Source organism: Phasianus colchicus, chromosome 5 (genome assembly GCF_987193195.1).
Source record: "Phasianus colchicus chromosome 5, bPhaCol1.hap1.1, whole genome shotgun sequence".
NCBI classification, from domain to species: domain Eukaryota; kingdom Metazoa; phylum Chordata; class Aves; order Galliformes; family Phasianidae; genus Phasianus; species Phasianus colchicus.
This window is the reverse complement of record NC_143440.1, coordinates 51,949,261-51,971,908: the sequence shown is the minus strand read 5'-3', so window position 1 is coordinate 51,971,908 and position 22,648 is coordinate 51,949,261. Positions and strand designations below refer to the sequence as shown.

General features: G+C 47.8%; 1 protein-coding gene across 2 annotated transcripts in view; it reads right to left on the bottom strand.

Moving 5' to 3' along the window:
* The window catches only part of KIF26A (kinesin family member 26A), a 100,506-nt gene extending 80,610 nt beyond the window's left edge, over nt 1-19,896 (bottom strand). The window contains exons 1-3 of one of the 2 annotated variants that reach the window (XM_031592910.2): nt 19,767-19,896; nt 19,291-19,452; nt 17,353-17,604 (exon numbers count right to left, since the gene is read on the bottom strand). In XM_031592910.2, the coding sequence (XP_031448770.2) occupies nt 17,353-17,604; nt 19,291-19,425 (387 nt within the window). In that variant the 5' untranslated portion in view covers nt 19,426-19,452; nt 19,767-19,896. Of the gene's footprint in view, nt 1-17,352; nt 17,605-17,792; nt 18,109-19,290; nt 19,453-19,766 lie in introns of those variants that run through there. The other variant, XM_090141717.1, reaches the window with a different exon arrangement.
* Between the last annotated feature and the right edge of the window lie 2,752 nt (nt 19,897-22,648).

Sequence of the window (22,648 nt, the reverse complement as noted above, 5' to 3'; positions counted from 1 at the left end):
CAAAAAGGTTCTGCTCTGACTCCGGAGCTGAAGGCAGAGCTGTCTTGTCTGTCACCAGCCTCTGTGCTTGGCTTTACACCAGAATGCTTACAGAGGCAACAAAGATAAATATTTACACACTGATGGCAGTTGGAGGCCCAGCTGGATCTAGCCCCCTTGTGTCAAACTTGCAATTCTAAAATATTTAATGAGTTCACCAAAATCGCAAATTACACAGAGTTCTGCAAGACCAGTCAGCAGTTTGGCAGACTACACTTCAGACAGTGAAGAAGCATGTCCCTCTACAAGGTTATTTTAATTTTTAGTCTGTTTCAAAAAAAAAAAAAAAAAAAAAAAAAAAAAAAACAAACAAACAAAAAAAACTAGCCAGATTCAGTGCAAAAATACCAAACACAATGTAAGGCACAACAGACAGAACCAGTTAATAAAGAGATCCATTAACTAGGAAACTTGACTAGGAAACATCCCTGCAGCATTTAAAACTTTGCAAAATATTCCAATGTACACCTGGTTATTGCTGTGACATCTGCTTCAGTTTTATGTAAGTTGGACCAAAGAGAAAGATAACCAAGTTTACAGACATAATAAGACAAAAAATGACAACATGTTACTGTTAACCGCTCATGAAAAATGGCATAAAGAACTCAAATAAAGCAAGCGCACTGCTTGCAATGTTTGAAAGTTATCACATTTTGTAATGAACCATATATAACCAAATGGTGCTTTTCCTAGTACTGAAGAAGAGTAATTTTATTCTGAACAAAGGAGCCCATCATAAAATGAGAGGAAATTCACAGTCTGAACAATCACAGTTGTGCTGAGAACATTTTTAGGCATATGGCAAATTTATAATGGTCATTGGGGATGAAGAGCTAAAATTCTGCTGCAGACTCTGAATTCAAGACATTTCACATAAAACTGTATGTCAGGAAACAATAAATTGTTAACTGTGTAGCATCATAACATTATGGGCAGCATTCAGCATATGTAAATCTGACTGCCTCAAATATGAATCCTATTTTCATTCCAAAGACCAGTTATTTTATAAAGGGTTCAAATAAGACAGAACAATTGTCTGTAGGCATCATTAAGAGAAAACAAGTAAGATGAGATCCTGCTGAACTTTACACAATCTGAGTTCCCTCAGCATCACGCAGCTACAATATGCAATGCAATGTTCCCAAGTTAATGCCCTGATTACTATTGTAAGTCTGTCATTTAAATAGTTCCTTCCTGTTTAAAATGCAGAAAGCCAAATGTGTTTTCCCACCACTAAGCATTGTGTAAGACTCCTTTCTGTTCCAGCAAGCTGGCTGAAGATGGATGAGCTTCCAAACTGATATCATTTTTAATTACGCGTTTTTCTCTCATTACTAATTTCCTAAACATGTCTCTAATCTTGCAGTGAAATCTGAGTGCAGTAGGTGTATCCACATACATCATGCTCTAGAAAATTAATATGAGATAACGATCAGGACTGCCATCATAACATAACCTGAAACAAGCAAGATACACTAGAGGTGATACACGCTTAGACTCTGATCTCAAGTGTTTCTGGAAAGCAGCTGTTCGTGGATAGCTTCTCTCCCTCCCACGTCTTGAAGCCAGAAATGCATTTATTTGGGTATGGGGGAGGGAGATGCTTCCAGCACACATTACAGAGCAGCCTCTCCTACACGCTTTCTACCAGGTAGTTACAAGCTTGTGACGCCCAATGCATATTTGCTCCTTCACTCTCTTACCCTAAATACTCTACCCAGAACCACCATTCCCATAAAGGATCAATAATTGCTTGCTCCTCTACAGGTGATAAATTCAGGTGGCCTAGCACCCTCTCACCATCAGGGAGGAGCTCCCTACACCTGGGACAAAGTTTCCCAGTAAGATACCTTTTCCAAAAGCATAGGACAGCAGAAAGCACTGAAGGTAGCCCATGCACTAATGGGGAAGGCACATGCCCCAAAAGGATCTCAGACACAGCTGCATCAGATGCACATTCAAGAAAAGCAATCGGGACTGTGTCCAGCACTATTGGCCTAAGTCAGCCAAGTTCAGTTCACACACAGGCTTTCTTCATTCCTCAATTATCTCTCACCGCCTGGAAGGCACTGCACAGGTTAACATGTTGCAGCATTATCACCATTATACCAACAGAGCAAGATGAGCAAGATGGCAACTTTAGGAGGGAAAACAAACAAACAAAAAAAAGCAGATGCCAAGGGTAACTATCACTGAGTTTTTTCTCAGATGAACAAACTGCACACCAAATTCTTACAGGAGCAATACTTTCAACGCACCAGCTGCCTTCTCTTCAGCTGATGCATCCCAAATAAAAGGAGCAAATCCTAAGGACTGTTCACAGAGGCTAACATTTAAGAAATCAAATAAAACAAAGAGTGATGAATCACAAGCGTTTAAATAAGCTTATATGTTCCAAGTGGTCTTAAAATATGCCACAAGTACGACTCTGCCTACTTACTCAAAGAAAAGGCAATCACTGCAGTCTCATTCAAAAAATATAAAGGTGCAGAGAGATCAGTGCACCAGAGTAATGCACATAAAAAATGATGCATATATAAGGAGCACCAGCTGGAGAGACCTGGTATACATGCAGCAAGTCACCAGCCCATAATCACATGCTGAGAAAAATGCATATGCTAAATGGGTAAGTGCATCTAGAACTGTAATGCTAGTTGACTTGCCCTAGCCCCTCGGGAAGTCCATAGCACAGACAGTGCTGGTAGGCTGGAGGCAGGACGTTTCACTGTATTCATGCTGCTACAGAATCTGGCTCAAGAAGAAGAAAAAAAAAATCATACACAATTTTATGTTTTAAGAATAAAAAATTTAAAAAGTTTCCCAAAAGTGCTACCAAATCTCATCCTGTTTTTCTACATACTGACCAAGATCAAAAGCTTTAAATGCAGCTCTGACTTCCTTGAAAACCTGATGAAGAAATTCCCCCTCCTATGAAAATGCTTCATGAGAACAAATACATCTCTCCTACTAAACTTCACTCAGCAAAAGGAAAGAAAAGCTGAGGGATGCCCTCATTTTCCCTTTCCCATAGCTTCTTGAAAGGAACACAAAAAGCTACAAAGCAGAGCATCACCAGAGCCTAGTTGTGTATCACCCACCCGTCACTGGAGCTGAAGGCCTGCACTGGTCTCGTGAGAACACACGGTGCTGAGCAGCACAACGTAGCCCTCATCTCCCACAGAAATCAACCGACCGCTGAAAGCAAGCCTTTAAAGTGCCTTCCCTGGGTTATGACTGGGCTCCCAATTTTTTTTTTTAATTCTCATTTGCATTTGCTGACAACTCCTTTACAACCAGAGGGACGGGTTCTTCATAAGAAGCTGTTTCAATGGCTGCAGCTCATGTCTTAATCCACAGACTGCAGCAGGTCAGATTATCTACACGTATCAAAGACGATATTATGCTTTATAAGCTATTTTTCTGCCTCAGCAAGGAGTAAGCACGTTTTTATTTCTTACTGTGTTTACCCATTACCTCACCAAGCAGCATTATTGTTAGTCTTTCTGAGGCTCTCCTAGAATAGGAACATATAAAACAGGATTTCCTCCAGCTCTGCATACCTACTTACTCCAGAGTCATTAATGACACAGAACTCGTTTGAACAAAGACTTACCATGAAATGAACATTCAAAACAGCTGGGAACAAAAATATATCTGCCTAGAACACTGCATCTCTGCTTTGTCTTCAAAATAAAGCCAAGGAGGCATAAATTTGCTTTAAAGACCAGTTTTACAGTAAAGTTCTCATGAGAAAAATGGAAGAGCTAAGCATTTGCATGTGGGACATGTTTACATATCCCAGTGGGTTCCAAATTAAATTTAATGCAGTTTTTTCTTTTGTACTGGAGATTAGAAGTAACTTCACTGCCATCAGAAGGAACTCTGAAGATGGAAAGACAGAAAAGATCCAAGTCCTGCTCAAGTGGCCTGCAGAAACCTAAACCAACCAGGTATTGTCTTCCATATGTTTATGAGTGACAGCTGGAATATCCAAAGCTCTGAGATTTTAAAATATTTCTGAGCAATATTTTGAAGAAAACTTCTGGATGTACATTTATAAGAAAAATACAATACTGCCCAAACATTTGCAGAAACTGATTCCTCAGCTAATTACCACATTAGGGTTTGGGGAAGAGATGCTTATCACCATGACTCCTTCATGTAGTTCCTGGCAGAGCCAGTGACACACTGTGACATATCCCACATCCATCACACCACGGACGTGCCACCGATAGCCCCATGCTGAGAGCAGCACACCCAGCTGCCTTCTGCCTCACCATTCCTCAGACAAATGTTCTGTGGCTACTCAGGGATGTGCTTTCAGAAGGCACCCTGCAAGCACATCTATCCTAAAAATTAACAGAAATTTGGAAGAATGTTACAGGCAAACAAACAAAAAAAAAACAAGCCAGTGGCTAAAGACTGACCAATTATATCTGGCCCTGTAAAGGGCCAGAGATGCTAGGATGCAGAAAGAAGTAATCCAAAAGCTGCAAAGATATTGCTTGGGTTCAGTGCTGAACATCCCAAACTATCCAAGCAATCTCTTGAAGACCTCCATACCAACAGTGCACGAGAGCACAGGCGGGCAGCCAAGCAGGCTGGGAGAAGCAGGTGTGATGCAAGGATGCAGGAAAAACACTACTGCTCACTTTAATGCTATCAGCTCCTCTCTGCCTGAGGTTATTTCCTACCTCTACCTACAAACAGGGCTTCCAAGCCATTAAGTAAACATTCTTTGAAGAAAATGAAGCTTATTCTAATCTCACATTGGTGACACTCCTGCATTGTATTCAGCTAAGCTACAAGACTCCTGGGTAACTCCTTTGTAAAAGTCAGGATTACCTTAACTCTTTGCTCTTACACAGACTTAAAGGATCTTGTCAAAGCATAGAAAGAGACAGCTTTTTCACTTAACAGATCTACTTTTGTTGTTGTTGAGTAATCGGAGACATTTTCAGCTCAATCCTTTAGATGTGGATAAGCTGCTTCTGTACCCTTATGCTCAATGAGGCAACCTTCCATATCAGATCTCTCCCTGCTTCCACAGGAAGCAGGACCACAGCCGTTAGAAAGGAATCACAGAATGGCTGAGTTGGGAGGGACCCCGAGGATCATCAAATTCCAACCCCATGCTACAGGAAAGGCCACCAACCTCCCCTTTTAAATACTGGAAGACAAACAGGGCTGTTGTTCAAGTGGCAAGAAGAAAGAAAATTGATCAAACTTGAACTAACAAGAGGAACTGAAACAAAAACTACAAAAATAAAACACAGAAAAGTAACAACCTTCCAAAGTGTCATCTTAGACAACAGTGCCTCTGTATTCTCACTCGTGTTCTCTTCCCAGGGTCATGTGTTTACCGCTATTCTGCACTGCAGTTCTTTGCCTGTCTACATTTCATTGCACCCAATCCTGCAAGTGTCAAGTCCTATCACAGTAATGAAAAGTTCAGTGAAGAAGCTGGGGTGCGTCAGAAAAGTCAGCCCCGCATATAACACATCTTCCATGTCATCAAGAGACTTGGCAGTAGGATGCTGCAATCCAACTAAAACCTTACAGTACAAATCAGAGCTATTTTGCTCTTGGGCTACATGCACTTAAGAGAAGTCATGACCAGAATAATAAGGACACACACCACAAACTTGAGAAAAGGGACTCAGATACCATAGTGCTGGTGCAGCATAAACTCTGTTCTTCAGATGTCCTTGCTTTCTCAAAGACAAGACCGCCACCCTCTTATTTCTGCTTACAAATGCTACAGGCTGGGCTGAATATTCATGTTCAGAATGAGTCCAAAGGCAAATATCTTTTGGAAAGTCTGCATATTATCAGTCTGAGCTGTTTGCCTCTTAGATAAACTGCTGTTAGATTTGGATAAGCTATGTGTGAGTTGTACCAAACAGATCCTGGCACTGTTCCACCCCACTCCTCAACTCAGGTAATCATATTCCCACCGAACGGAAAAATGAATAGGGTGTGTTGTTTAAAAAGGACGTAGAGAAATGAATTTGAAATACACACACTGATCCAACGCTGTTTCGCTGGTGTAAATCAACAGAAAACACACAGAGCCAATAGGTTTCATTTTCCACCTGTTAACACAGGCTTCCAATTCCATTTCCAATAAATGAACCACGCTGCAAACTGTTGTGAAATGAGAATCCACTGCTGTATTTGCCCAAAGACAGAAGTAAAGAGATCTACTGCCAGATGCAGGACTACATATTGTTGAAGATGCTCTTCTTTAAACCCAACCATCACTCTTCAAAGGGTTGTTAGCAAAGACGTGACTTCTTTTCACTGCCAAACAGCCACAATAGAGCCAAGAAGTCCATAGGCTAGGGCCAGGGTGCTGCTGCTCCTGAACAAATGAGCAAATGAGCACAAAGCCCATGCTTCCACATAGAAAAAGAGAAACCCATTCATAGTCTGAGATTCCCAAGTACAACATGTTCGCTCGAGAAGCTCTAAATCATGCAAATATTTTTTTGCTCTTTGTATGGGTCTGAAAAATTAAAATGGAATAAAAAGTAACTTCACCAGAGGTCAGTCGAGCAGCAGTAAGAATGCACAAGGTGGCAGGTTAAAGCATCTCACAGTTACAACAAGAGTGTAAGCATAAAATTCAGAGAGGGCCCTCGGGGATCCCAATGTAAGACATGAAGATGTAATTAAAAACCATAAATCCATCAAAAGAAAAATATGTAAACTTTAATGTATTAACTCATATTTTTCTTTCCCAACCACATTTGGGTTACTCTACGCTCCTTTGGAGCCTACAAATAAAAAATTAACAATACCAGAAGAAATATTTCTTAATATGTAATTATCAATAATAAATGATTTTTATTTTATTCTTACAGGTAATTGCTTAAAGAAGCTATCTTAGCAGACTGCTGAGACTCTGCGTATTATAAATTACTTCAACTATATCTCCTCTTTACAAAACCCACAAAAGGACAATATCTTATAGTGTTTCCATGCCTCTCAATCATCCACACAAAATTACCCCTGTGAGAGCTCGCTGGAGGAACGTCAAATATACTCTCTTTTCTCTGCAACAAAACCTTCAGCAGAAGACAGCATAGTGTCACTTCTGCATTCAGTTACACAAACTCCATTACATGTGAACACTTTAACTGGGGATTCTGAGTTTAGCTTTGTATTTAATTACAAGCTACAGGCAAAATAGTTACAGATCAAATCCTGGCCCATGTTTCACCCACAGCACAGTTTTCAAGACAGCTTACAAAAGCTCTGCAATGCCCGTAGTCCATATCAAGGCTAAGAAACTTCCAGAGGCAGTACTTGAGACAAGCCAGCCCTCCCATCTGCACACCTACTGGAGAAAGCAGCACTGATGTTGCCCTGAAGTGACTGTCAAACACACCTCTGACTCACCTCATCTTTAAAAAGGCCATTATGGATCCCTACTACAGTTCTTATATATTTAGTAGCTTTTCATCACTGGCGACTGCTTCATAAGGACTAGATGGTCCAAGCCAGGCAGGTATGGGAACATCTCTCTTCCACACAGTGCCCCCAGCAGTAGGACATACACCTAGGGATTACAGGATGTCTACATCACACAGACTCAGCTTTGTTTCCTCTCTGATTCACAAAATTAGGTCCCTACACCACACATATACATGTGTTCAGCACAAAATGGATCCATTATCACAACACAGCCAACACTTCTCAAATAATTCTTCAGTCCACTAAACATCCCTTTTTCTAATATTCAATACTCTTACTAAATCCAGGCCAAAACACAAACACAACTCTGCTGCTCTACCAACACAACAAGAGCACAGCATTGGAAGAGGTTGGTATTCTCTTCACATTTGTTCTAAGAATACTCTGCACGTGGAAATCAACATCCCCCTCACCCTGGCTGCCAGGGATTAGCTTACTCAACTATTTACCTACCGTTGTTTCAGTCATTTGGATGCCAAGAGCTCTGGCATCACTGGTAAAGCTTTATCTGCTGAACACAGACCAAATCCAACTTTTGCTGACTATTTATTGCAGCTGAAAATCATTTACTTTCACAAAACAGGCCATGAGGGGATGTGCCCAGTCTGGGCCAGTGCCTGATTGCCCAGACCTCTCAGTGGTCTTGGCTTCTGGAGCTACTTCCACACTAGCATCTCTCAAGGACTCCACAGACAAAGCACATTTATAAGGTTTGGCTCTTAGCCACTCTTCCTCCTGGGAAGCGTGCCATTGTTTGCTGTAGCCTGGCTGCAGCTGGGCAGTAGAAACAAGCAGTTGCTTTTACACCACACACTCCAGACTGTTCGGTATTAAAGAGAGGGTCTGTTGTAACACCAGCATGTTTCATCCAGAGGCACTCGAAGAGAACCCAAGTGCTCTGAGGGAAGAGCAGGAGAGCCCAGTCCAAAAAGCAGTAAAGGAATTGAAACAAGGATGGCCAAATTTCCTGATCATACGAGCAACTCATATGTTTTCATATTCCAGACAGCTGTTAAGACTGTTAAGACTTGTGGCCTTTCAGTATGTAAAGGGAGCTTATAAATAAGACAGAGACCAACTTCTTACATGGTTTGATAGTGATAGGACAAGGCGTAAGGGCTTAAACAAAAGGAGAGAGATTTAGATTATATCTTAGGATGAAACTCTTTACTCAGAGGGCAGTCAGGCCCTGCCACTGCTATCCAGGGAGCTGTCAGTGCCCCATCCCTGGAGGTGCCCAAAGCCAGGTTGCATGGGGCCCAAGGCTACCTGAGCTGCTGGGGGGCAGCCAGCCCACAGCAGGGGGCTGAAAATAGGTGGGCGTTAAGGTCCCTTCCAATCCAACTATTCCATGATTCTGTGATCCCAGAGTTCCAGGAGCCAGTGTGCAGCCTATTGGTGACAGCAGCTGCCAGTGACTGCTATAGGATGAGAATGGGATACGTACCACTAGTCCAGCATGGTGCCACTGACCTCAGCCACCCCTGCAGGCTTACCTCCTCCAAACACCAAGCAGCATCGCATGATGGACTATAGACACAGCCTTCACCTCTCAGCTGCTCAGCAGTCAAGATAGAAAAAGCAGCAGGCAAACCATGAAAAAAAACTTTTATTTGATAAAACTGCACACAAGCTGTAGGAGACTGCTGTACTCTGAGAATGGCAGCAATGCTAACAGGAATAAATACATGCTACCACAAACAATAAGGTAGGAACAACACAAGGCAATAAAGAGAGTACAATGCAGACTGAATACATCTAACTTCCCAAATGACTTAAAGCACAAAGCCAAATGCTGCCCATTTGCAGTGTAATCAACACTGATCAATCTACACACAATGACAGCAACACAAACCACACTGTAACAAGTTGCGTGTCGTGGTAAAGCAGAAAACACATTTAAACATAATCTTTTGAAAGCTGTGAGAAGTAGGACTAATACTTCACCGTGGCTGTTAGTGCTGAAAGCCAGTCAATGCCAAGCCTAGCCAGAAGTATCACATTTCAGAGCTGTACAGAACGCTTCCCATCCTATTCACCCAGCAGTGCAAAACCCCTCAGCAATAGCTGGGGAAGATTTGCTAAGAGCTAAATGAAAATTGATCATTTTCCCACAGCTGCCCAGCATTTCAATCAATGCTGTGCAGGTATTGACATATGGTAATGCTGGCCCAACCCCAGCAGAAGCCGAGAGCAGTCTGCCAAATTCCAGGAATGCTGATCAAAGACTGATTTTAAGGCCTGACTCAGAAAGAAGGTTAATTGTGTGCACCCAAGCCTTTTTTTTTTTTTTTTTTTTTGTGATCAAGTGCTGAGATTCCGCTGATTCACCCTACCTTTGAGTGATGCATCCAACAGTCAGACTGGTAGTGATGAAACAAACTTGCAACAATGGCATTACGCTGCCTAAAATAGGTGGGTTTATTTATACCAGCTAAACATTCTTTCTCCAGCATGAAAATGAACATCTGCCAGTTACGCCCTCAAAGTTCACTCAGCTTCAAAGCAAAGCGGCCAGTGCAAAGAACCATACAGCAGAAGCTTGCATTCACTTAAACTTATCCTACAAGAATACATTGCTTCTGCAAAGAAACATTAGCCCCACCCTTGGCTTGGGATAATCATTTGAAGCCTTGCTCTTGGATTTCTGTACAAACTTATCTTTTCTTTCCATTTCAAACCAAAACATTTCAGATGAAAGCTAATAAGTAACACACTTCAGCCTGAACTTCAGCAGCGGAAGGGGGACTGAAGGCACTGAAGAGCTCCTGACTTACTGCAGGGGCACACCCCATTTCCTCAAGGCAGCTTACTGGTTTCATCACAGGGATCACAGCACAGCCTGCAGATAAGCCCCTTTTAGATGCCATTGGTACTGCTTTAATCCACTCTCCCCGAGCTGATCTGATACCTGCTACTTAAGCAGGCTCCACTTTGCCTGGACATCCTCTGCAGCACTTTCCACAGCCTCACCACTCCTCTCCAGGAGAACAGGCAATTTTGTTCACAGATTATCTGATGTCTCTGGCTTTGTTTGCTGCTTTTGCTGTTGCACAGACCCCTGCCTCAAATCCCCCTGGAAGAGACAACCAATCTGAAAGTTGGTTGTCAAAGCTGGTTCACAGTTGGGTCACAGAATGCACTGGTTTCTGTGTTGCTATGTTATTACTTATTTCTCCTTGTTAGGTTATCATGGGAGCAGTCACCCTAAGAACAGCAGGCAATGATGCTCATGCCATACCAGCCAACAGACAGGGTCCTCACCACAGTTACCAGAAATGGACAAAAGATAAAAAAAATTTATCTCTGCTGGGCAAAGGAGAGGTTAAGCACATGGATACTAAGCAGCTTGTCCAAATTCACACATAAAGGCAGCAACAGGTCTAGGGGTTACATTCATGACTTGCATCCCTACCCAGTGTCTGAACAACTCCTCCAATGGCAAAGGCAGCAGCAGGAGACTCAATTCCCATAAAAAAAAAGGTCCAGGCTATCTCCCATCAGGTACTCATTTGAAACACTACACAGAACTAATAGACACCTGTAAAAGAAGCCAGCCTATTCCTGATTAAGTGCATGGCCAATAACACAGATAGAACTCTCGCCTTCCTGAAGGTGCTTTCCATTAGTGGGTATACTAGAAATGTAAGTACAAAACAGTTATTTCGGTGCTGCAGGTCTGAGGTCAGAGGTGAATTCAGACAAATCAAGTTTCATAGATTTCCAGTAAGTAAATACATAAATACATACATAAAAAGAAGATATGATACTCTCAATTTTATAGCAGCTGCCACGCTCACTGTGAATAATATCCAAACAGATGTAGTTTGTGAAAGTAATCCAACTTTGACAAAGGTAACAGCATCATCATAGAAAAGTCTTCCAGAGGACAAACATGCAATTTCATATGGATTTTCTTCCTCTACACAGATTGGAGCAAAGCCTCCACTCACTTGTCATAACAAGATGTTGTCAGCCAGATGAAAACCCAGCTGGTTCTTCCCTACATCAGCATCTTCACAGTGGGAAATAGGATTTGGACCCACAAAGTGAAAGCCAACTTGGTTGAGCTTGGAAGGAACCTCTGGGTCCATCCGGTCCAATCTCTGTTCAGGGAGGAACACCTAGAGGAGGTTGCCCTGGACCACATCCAGACAGCTCTTCATCACCTCTAGGGAGAGAGATTCAGCTGTGAGGTACCCAGGCAGCAGGAAACCTAAGCAGCAACATATACTTAGCAGTTAATTCTGCTGTGGAGAATGCCAAATCCCCCGTTGGCTCCAGCTGTTCCCTGGCACTGTCAGGCCCAGAGGAGCAGCCATTATCAGCTGCTGTTGGCCATGAGAGAGGAGGATGACTGCTGCCTCCTGTAACCTCCCTGCAAACAAGCCAGAGGCTGGGATCACTGTAGGTGGAAACTCTTGGCAAAAACAATAAAGCAGCAACTACATATTTCAACAGGTTCAAAGTAACCTCAGATGTTAGCAGCAGATGCTCTTTTCCACCCCCTGGGATTTTGAAATGGTTTATGTGTTTCCTCCCTTTCCCCTAATAGGGCAGGGTGCTGAAGGCATTAGCCGCAGCAATACTAATTACCCCCAGCTAGCTGGAGACCACAGCACCTCCAGCTAATTGCGCAACCCCTGCTCCCCCTCTGCAGATCCCCCAGCGAGAAGGTCTGTGGCCTCAGGCATCCTGACTGTAGGATAATCCTACTCACCTGTATTTTAAAAGGGCACGCTTGAAAATCCTAAATGTCTAAAGCAAACCCATGACAGTTAGTTTCCGCAGCCTATCGCATAGCGTGGGGACTGCTGCACAGACTGAAACAACTGAATGGCTCTCGTCAACATATCTGACACTGTGTTGTCACTAACCCTGTTATTAGACTGCACAGTACCTGCAATCTGCATCTGAGCTCATAGCCCCAAGCACTCTGCAGCCAAGTCCCTGCAAGAGCCAAGTCCCTGCAAGAGTCCCTGCAAAATTTAATATTTAAAGTGCATCTCAGAAAATGCCCTGTAGTTTCATATTTATTGAGACTTTTCCACTTATGCATTTTTGAAATGTTAAATACAGAACATTTTAAGGTGCGCTCAGTGCTTGTAAAGAGCCCTGAAAACTCAATTACTCTGCAGAGGTATAAGACACAGTTCTGCCATCCAGCATCCCTTATCCTCATCAACCCAGCCTCCTATGGAGAGAAAATCAGCCCTTTGGTTAGAGATTGGCCAAGACTCAAGACTTTCAGTCTTTCCCTACAGCTTTGGAACCTGTCAAATGATCTGAAGTTGAGGTGGGAGACTCAGAGCAAGTGCCCACAACTCCCAGACAGCACAAAGATGCACCTGGGATCAGTACAGAAGCACAAGGAGAGCCAAGGAGAAGACCGATGCACTCATCCAGCCAAAACATCCTTCCTGAGCTCTGCTGCCGGTGGAAATACATGGGGTTATTTAGCATGAATGAGAAACCCACAGGGAAGTACATGCTGTTCCCAAAACTTTGTTCTTTGTTTCCTGTTTAAGTGATGCCATCAGCATCACACAGGTGTATCCATGGATGTGGGAAGCAGCAGGTGTGGTGGGAGGCAGCCCAGCAGCACGGCTGCATGCCTGAAGCCTCCCCTTCCTCAAGAGAGCAGGTTCCTCCAGCTCAACCCAAGTAATACAAACACCAAAGGATGGAACTCCTCTCCTCTAAGAACAGGCTAAGAGAGCTGCGAAGAGAAGGCTCCAGGGGGAGCTGAGAGTGTTTCAGTATCTAAAGGGGGGATGTAAAAAGGAAGGAGACAGACTCTTTAGCAGGGTCTGCTGGGACAGGACAAGGAGAAATGGTTTAAAACCAAAAGAGGAGGGGATTTAGACTGGGTGTAAGGAAGAAGTTGTTTTACAATAATGGTGGTGAGGCACTGGCACAGGTTGCCCAGAGAGGTGGTGGATGCCCTGTCCCAGAAGACAGCCAAGGTTAGTTTGGATGGGACTCTGAGCATCTGATAGAGCTGTGGCTGTCCCTGCTCACTGCAGGGAGTTTGACTGGATGGCCTTTAAGGGTCTCCTCCAACTCAAATGATTCTGTGTATTATCCTATGAACACAGAGAATGCTGAGGGCACGGTGAGCCAGAATCAAATGATTCATGCCTCATTAGCAGCCAAGGGCACGAGCTGTCCTGGTCACCAGCACAACAGAGCAGGACTGCTAAAACACCTCTTCGTATCCAGCCATGGCACACCAGGTTGGCTGGATCTACAGGGAATCCAGGGCTCTATGTATTAGGAAAAGTACTCTCATCCCAAGGGCACACACCGCTCCTTCACCTCCCAAACACTCCTGGAGCATTTCAGTGGTGTGCTCCATATAGTACGCAGTGAAGGTAATGCAACAGGGATCCCAATAGGGAAAATCATCAGCTCCCAGAAAGTAGAACAGTGAGAACTCATCTGAACTCGTGATAATGCAGAGCTCATGTCTTCCCATCCCATACTGCCTGCACTGTGCAGCACGAACTACATGAGCTGGGGACAGATGAAACAGGGTCATCCTTGGGCTGGGAGGGACACAGTCCTCTGCTAGCTGCCTCCAAGGAAAACTTCCTCTTGTCTTGGCCTCCTCTTAGCCCCGATGACAAACTCCTATTTCAGTAGAACTGGGTACAGTTGTTGCTCAGCTCACTGTACACCTCACACCATTCCTGCCTGTCCCTTCCCTGGGGGGCACACCTGGTTCCCACACACACCTCTCTGGACACAACAGCTCGTTCAGGTTTACTGAGCAGGGACGTCACACAAATTAATTAATTAGCACTTGGTGAAGTACTGGGAAGATGATTTTAGGTGCTAAGTATTATTATTACTAATTTAATCCACAGCTCCATTCAGCCCTCAGCCTCTCTTGTGAAACTGCCAACAATGATGCCAATTAGCGGTAATTGTCGGGGTGGCTTTCGAGGCTCCTTGCCAGCCAGGCAGCGACCACCAACCCACCTCCCCAGGCTGCCAACAGCAGCAGCTTCCAGGCACATCCGGAGCCTCGGGAGCCCATTACAGCTCCCCAGGGACACGGCCTGCAAGGCACATGCAAAACTTTTAATTAAGGATAAAATGAGGCACCTATTTCTTCCTTTTCTTTTTTTCTCCTCCACTTGTTCAGTGCACGACCCAGCAACTGATGCTGCAACACCCAAATGCCAATCTGCGATACTTTCAGATTGAACTTTGCTTTTTTTTTTTTCCCCCCAGCTCTCCTCATCCTTGCTGATTCTGTTTCGCTCACAGCCTCACTGTGGCAGCAAACCGTAAAGACAGCAGCAGCAAAAAGAAGGGAATTGGCAGCGTGGGGTGCAATAAATCCAGTATTTAAGAGAACTGCAAAGGAGTTGTAACATAAGCAAAGAGGTCTATCTCTATATCGTTTGTCAACAGAGATTTGGAGTACTTGAAAAAGCCCCAAACAACGAACAGCATTCTGTAATCAATGCACATCATCTGAGCACCGAAACTTTACATTATTTATATATTTTAAATAAGTCTAATTGAAAGGACAGCAACACACAAACGATGAGTCATCGCCCTCCTGAGCAATTAGATCTGTTATCCCCGCAGACTGCAAACAGTGCCTTGGTTTTTTATTCTAATGTGAATTCAATCCCCTGTCAGCTGCCCCACGCAGAAGAATACAACTGCTCCCTTTCATTAGCACAGATATCAACAGCAGGAAACTGGCCCTTCTTTCATCTCCCAGGCTCCCACCCACCTTTCCAAAGGGCTTTAAACCAGGTGTGGAAATCTTTCTCAACCTGTGCTGAAAGATCCCTTCACTGCGACAGCAAAGGACAGGGCTGTGAGCTTCCAGCAGCAGCCTCCTGCATTCACTCACCTGGGAGCTGCGTCTTCCTCTGACAGTGCATTAGGAGAAACTCTTTGGACCTTTACTATACAGGCACAAAACTCAGCGAGAGGAGCTGCATTTTCAGATGTCTTGTTATATAATTAAACAAGAAAGAAAGAAGGGGGGAAAAAAATGCAAGCTGCCTTTCTGGCACAAACATTACAGTGCACTCAGTCTGCCAGCTTATTGCATCAGATTCTCACTGCATGGCCAACAAGCTGCAGCTGAGCACCCCAACCTCTGCTGGGTATCTCTGCTATCTGCTGGGCAGAAGACAGTGAGTGGGGTTGCTTGCTGCATCTTCCTACCTGAGAAACAGCTCACTGCCTGACTGAGGGGCCTGTGAGCTTTCAGTTAAGGCTGGAGGTCTCATGCACGCTGGAAAACTTAGTTTTAAAAGACCCCAGGTATCAGTATGCTGCTCACCCAGTAACCCCCGGGTACCCATGACTCCGTGACTAAGCCTGTCAAGGTTCCAGCACTGTGATGATGTCTCTGTTATTACTTTCCTAGGCATGCTGCAGAAAAGCAGGATTCACTCATTCATTCACCCATCATCGAGTGCTTATGAAGGACCGGAGGGAAAGGACCACACAGACACAGCCCTTTGCTCCCCACACACCTGGCCAGCTCTTCCCCACACAGCTCATCCCATCAGGGATGGATCCCACCACAGCGATGGGAATTGGGTTGTGTGCACACTGCTCCAGCCCTATCGCATGGATCTCACAATGGGAATTAAACCATCCATAAAACAAAACGTCTGACAATCCTGATCCGAGACCTTTATACTGCAGAAGAGGAGCTCGTATTGACCCAATCGGTCAGCACAGGGACTCCTGTTGATTTCAAAGGGTTTTGAGCCAGGCCTGAGAACACAAACCTCACTGACACTGCTCCACAATGCACTTCCAAACAAAACTATATTTAGATTCAATGGGAATGCTGTAGATCATACAGGAAATCTTTGAATGAAAATGAAGGTCAATAGGGTTTGGCTTCCTCTTCAGACCCTCCCCCCTCTCTCCCCCCATTCTTGCAGCCATCCAGATAAGCATTGTTTAGAAAACAATACCTCTCTGCCAAACGTTATCAGAAACCCAACACGGGTTTTTGGTGCCCTGAAACAGAACCTCGGGGTCTTTTACTCCATTTTGCACCATCACTGAACTCCAAAGGTCTCCCCAGGTCCCAAGGCTCAGCGTGAAGGTTTTTCCACCTGTATCACCTTATGAAAGCTTTGTTTCACACAGTTACTTAAGGAAGACAGACACCAGAAGCAATGATAAAGATTTCTGATAGACAGAAACACAGAAGGAAGAACAGTACACATCTGGCCACCTCTGGAGCGCTCACGCACTTTATCCACTCACTGCCAGAGTCACCGCGAGGCACAGACTCGAGAGAAACTACCCTGAATGACTCCAAGACCTCAGGAACCCGAGGGAAACCCGAGGAGCACCGAGCAGCGAGAGCCGCGCAAAGCTCCGCTCCGGCTTCCTCCCGACCACCACCACGGGGGAGATGCGTATGGGGGACATACGGGGGGTGTCAGCCGCGTTTCACGTCCCCCCTCGGGAGGAGGAGCCGAGCTGAACCCCCTGCAGCCTCAGTGCGCTCCCACAAACGGGGCAGTGCAGGGGAAGCCCGGATCCGCCGCTTTCCGTGCCCGGACGGCGTTCGCTGTGCCGCCCCGCTGCCCCTGTTAAAGTCACTTCTTAATTCAGTTTCTTTATCCCGGCAGCCGACGGCGTTACTCGCGCAGAGAACGCGCAGCGGCACTTTCCGATCAACCAACGCCTGCAAACCCTGAAACTTTTGCAGCACCCTCCCGCTTCGCAAAACGCCGGGGGTGCCATATCCGCGGGGCACACACCTGCACGCCCCGGGACCGAGTTTGCCCCCCTCCCTTCTCTCCCCTCCCAGAGCCGGCAGCCCCCACTTACCGGCGGGGCGTTGGGCGGGCAGCCGCCTGCAGCCAACCTGGCCGCCTGTTTCCTCAGCTCGGCCAGCTGCGCCTGGCAGCTCCGGCACCAGCCCCCGGCCGCCGCCCGCTCCAGCGGCCGCGCTTCGCTCCCGACGGCGGCGGACCCCGCTCCTTCGGGCGGCGGGCGGCGGGCGCAGCGCTCCTCCTCGGGGGCAGCGGACGGAGGTTTTTTCCGAGGGGAGATCTCCCGCCCCGCGCTCCCCTCCGCCACCTGCGAAGAGAGCAAAGAGAGCTTCAGCGCCGAGCATCGCGGAAAGCTCGGCACCACTCCCACCCACCTCAGCCACCCGCCCCGCGGGGGGGAAAATAAATAAATAAATACGCGGCAAAATGAAATAAATAAATAAAGTTATCAAACAAAAAAACCCACAAGCGGGTAGCGGCGCTCCCACAACTCACCCCCTCAGCCCGGGGTTCCAGCCCCGGCCCCTTCCTCCCGGTCACCGCGCTCATGTTGGAGGATGGGGACGCGGCCCCGCTCCGCTACTGCGGGCGGCGAGGTGCCCGGCGGTGCGAGGAGCCCATGGTGGGCAGAGGGAGAGGCGGGGGTCGGTGCTAAGTGATGCTGCCTCCCATGCTGCGGACGGAGCGAAGTTTGGGTCGGGAGAGGGAGGCGGAGTGAGCTCCCCACGGCGGCACGGAGAAGGAGCCGGAACACGGGAGCACGTCGGAAAAAAGCTGCAGAAGTGCTCTCCGGGCAGGGGAGGAGGGGCCGGGCGGGGTGGGGTAAGCGGGGCGGGCTGGGGTTGGGTTTGGAAGGTGAGGGGGTGCTGTTTTCATAGCGGCCATACGGGACGGTCCCAAACCGCTGTGCTCGGGGTGTTGTGCACTGACAGCCCCGAGTTCCGCAGGAGCGGGGCGAAAGGAACGGGGTGCCGTGCGGCTGCCGCATCGGGGAACCCTGCGGGCATCGCGGGGGCTGGGAAGGTCCCATCGCTCCTTCGCAGGTGCCGGGGTTGCCCCCGCCTTCTACCACCTCCCCGGGCCGGCTCCGCAGCCGCTCGACGGGGACGCCGCGATATTGCTACACGCGACTGTTGACCCGGCAGATGGGGAAATTAACGCTCGCAGCTAATTGTCTACTTGGCTGCCGCTCCGGCTCGTGTATCTAGCACTTTTTTTTTTTTTTTTTTTTTTAAGTTTTTCTCCCCCAGAGAGAGCCACAGGAGCCGCTGTCTCCCACTCCTCCCCCTCTCCCTCAGCACGGTCCCGCTGCCCGCGGAGCGCGGGTGGAAAGCCGGGACGGGCGGGCGCTGTGCGGGGCTCAGTCCCTCCCCGGCTCCGCCGTCGCTGTGGCTATGGCGCCACCTTCCGGCCGCGGCGCGGTACCGCACTGCCGAGCTCGGCTCCCGGTTCGACCCCGGCTACGCGCGGTGGGACCGGAGCACAGCAATGCGCTGCGGGGAGCAGCGCCCAGCACGGGGAGTCGGGAGGGAAATGTACACGGCTACGCGTTAATTCCCCCCTCCCCGAGAGACATCCTCAACTCCTTTCCATCAGACACCTTCTTCACCGCTGAAACTTTCCCGACCACGTGTTTGAAGAGCCACCTTCTAAAAAATATAAATGGGAGTTTGTCCCCTGGGGGCTGGGGAGGTCGCGTTCGCCCCCTGCACAGCTTTATGATACCCGCGCACCGTTGCCCGGAGCCGTAACAAAGTTTCGGATATTTCGCGTGCCCGAGTGCCTCCCGCAGAACGTTCCATCGGAGATGCTGTCGGGTTGGACGGAGGCGGTGCCCCCGCGCTTCTCCGCGCCGCTCCGCGGAACCGCCCGCACTGTTCGTGGTGCTGAAAGCCCGCAGAGCCGCCAACTTCGCTCCGCTGGAAGTTTGCCGTCGCCCCAACCCCCCCTCCCTACCCTCCTCTCCGTCCCGGGCCGGGCGAGGTGCCTTTACCTTGGCTTTGCGCCTCAGGAGGTGGCTGGTGAAGCCGAAGATGATGTCCGAGTCCAAGCACAGAGCGCCGATCTCCAGCAGCCCGGGGCTTCTCCTCGGGGCGGTTGACGCGTCGGGAGGTTTGGGAAAAGCCATAGTTTGAGGGTGGGAAATATCCGGCTCCTGGGGAGGAGGCGATGTGTTTGGATGCAGAAAGAGTGTGGGGGGGTTGGGAGGGGGAAGGAGAAAAAAATAGCAAAAAAAAAAAAAAAAAAGAAAGAAAGAAAGAAAGAAAAGAAAAATAGCCAACACCCCTCACCCTTAAAAAAAAAAGAAGAAAAGAAAAAAAAAAAAAAAAAAAAGCCAAACACGCGGCTGCGTTACTCCTTCATCCGAGAGGATGCGCGCCGCCGGGCTGAGAGAGCGCAGCCGGGCACCTCCCTGCCTCTCCCCGCCGTTCTCCCCGCTCTGTACAACCCTCCTCCCCCCCGGCGCACCTTTGCCTGACGAGCGCGGAGCTGCGCCCCGCTCAGCGGCCCGCCGGCACCGCGCTGGGTGCGCAGGGCGGGCAGCGAGCCGCTCCGTCGCCGGCCGCCATCAGCTCCATGCGCCCGCTGGCCCCGAGCCCGCGCCGAGAGCCGCCTGCCGGCCCCGTCCGTGCTGGGGGAGAGGCGGGGGGGGGTTCAGGGTGGCTGGTCTGTGTGCTTTTTTTCCCTCCTCCTTCTCCTCCTCTTCCTCCTCCTCCGGGATAAGGGCAAGGAGGGAAGAGATGCCGGTGAGGGCAGCTTAGGATGGGGAAAGATGCACACGCACAGAGAAAAAAAAAAAAAAAGAAAAAGAAAAAAAAAAGAGAGGAAAAAAAAGGGGGCGGGGGGGGAAGGGAGGGGTAGAAGAAGGCAAAAAGACGATGGAAAGCAAAAAGAAGGGAAAAAGAGAAAAGGGAAGAAAGGGGGAGAAAAAGAAGAAAAGATCTTGAAGAAAAAGAATGAAGAAAAAGAAAAGAAAGAAGAAAGAAAAAGAAAAGAAAGAAGAAAGAAAAAGAAAAGAAAGAAGAAAGAAAAAGGGGGGGGGGGGATAAGAAGGAAAAAAAAGAGGAAAGGAAATTAAAGGGGGGAGAGAAGGGGGGGAGGAAAGCCTGGGGGAGCTCTGGGCTGGGCCTTTCACTCCTCTAGAAAGCTACAAATATAAGAGAGCTCCTCACCTGGGGGAGGGCGAGGCCCCACGGCTGCCACTGGGGCATCGCAGCCCCGATCGCACCTCCTCCCTCCCCCCCGACTGCTTTACACACAGGGTCCGCAAGCAGGTCCCAGCCCGGGGCCGAGCGTTTGCCCCGGGGGTGGTTCAGGACCCAGGGGGGACCCGCCCCCCCCCGGAGGGGCACGCTCCGCTCAGCGCGTTAATCCCTTTCTGTGTACTTTGCCGCTGAACAAATAACTCACGTCCTGACAAAGGCATTATCCCCCTTCATAGTGCCGGCAGTGAAAGTCAGATCAATCGTCTGTTTAGCCGGGTCTCCGGGGGGCGGCTGCCGGCCCGTGTCCGTTTCCCCGCTGTCACTGCCTCGGGGAGAGCGCTGCGCTGGGACCGGCACGTCGGGGTGGAGATGGAGGAACACGGAAACGATCGTAGATTCACAGATTGGCTTCGTTTGGAAGGATGTTTGAATTTCACCCCCTGCCGTGGGCTGGCTGCCCACCACCAGCTCAGGCCCCATCCAACCTGGCCTTGGGCAACTCCAGGGATGGGGCACCCAGAGCAGCAGCCAGGGTTTCAGTGCCCTCTGAGAAGAATTCTTAGTCTCCTCTCTCTTAGTTTAAAGCCATTTCCCCTTGCCCTATAAGAAGAGAAGAACTGAACTCTCTATGGCTACAAAAGGACATCTTGTCTTCTTTTCAATCCAAATTTACCACATTCTCTGTTTGGAGGTTCCAGCCCCCCTGCTAGACAAAGAAGAGGGCCCTTCTATGCCCCTTGCCCTCCTGCCTGTGAGCTCTGCCTTTCCCACTCTGCCCTGACCCTACTCCCCAGCTCTGTGCAATGACCCCAGCAAGGTTTTGGGTCTAGATGGGCACTGAGCAGCAGGCACCAGTAGTCCATGTGCACCTCAACCTCACCCCTAATGTGGGGATGTCTCTCTTCAGTTACCCCTCAAAGGGAGAAAATTACTTCAGCCTGCTGCCTTCAGGTGTCTTGCCAGCTGAAGCAAAAGTTATTAGCTTTTATTCAAGGCAGCTAAAGTAAAACATCAGCAGGGTGACAGTACATAATAATGGTCTAGATAAAGTCCATTTTTCTTGGGCCCTCTGAAAGTGATCCTCAAGCATTAAAACAGGTCTCTTAATAAATACCTTATCTCTCTGACACAGAGCCCTGGCTGAAGATAACCAGACACCCATTACCCTACCTCTAAAATGACCTATTTCCATCAGGGCCACTTCAAACAGGCTCCTCTTTAGAGACCCCTCCCCAAGGTAGGCAGGGAAGGCATGAAGTCCCTGAGCTGGGGGAGCCAAGCAGGGCAGGGGACCCCATTCCCATCTCCAGGCAGGGTGGGGGACACTGCACTGCAATGCATCCCCATCCCCCTAGAAAAATCACCATGGGGCAAGGCATTCTCTCTGTGAGCCAAAATCCCCAAATCCTCTCACTACCTTGCACTGGGACAGGGAGCGATGGGGTCCCACAGTCCCACTGCCCTGGGCCAGCCAGGGAGATGCTGAGTACAAGAGCAGGGCTAGAGCAGGCAGTTGAATCCAGTGGTGAAAAAGCCTTGCTCATCCCAATGTGAGCATCCCATGCTGCAAGGTGCTGCTGCACAGGTTGCACGGGACTTGTTCATTAAGGTACCATACAGGTGATAGTGGATTTATTAAGTATATTGCTGTGATTTCACATTTAATTTACTAAGAATACAATGGTTTGGGCTAGAGGACCCAAGGGAAATCTAGGCAACAGTGAGCAAAAATCCATGAAATTCAATGTAGCACACTAATCATGGAGGCATTATAGTATTAATTGCTATAATGATACACTTCTAATCCTATCTTACACCATGCCACATAATTTCATTGGGTAAGGGAGAAAAGGAATTAAATTTAGTTCAATACAGGCAAGCGTGTAACTTAATAGAGTAGTTTGACTCCTGCACACTCATGGGTTTAGGGCTAATGTCACGCAATGCGTGCCGCGGCAGGGAAGGACAGCACGAGACTTCTGATGCCCTCCCAGAAACCTGGAAGCAATGAGGAAAAGTGCTAGAATTCTGCTTTTCAAGAGGCAATCCGGCCATATAGAGGATAATTAGAATTCGTTGTAAAGATGATTTATCATGTCTATCATTGTGCTTGAAAAGGCGAGGTCACCCATGAATGCTGATGAA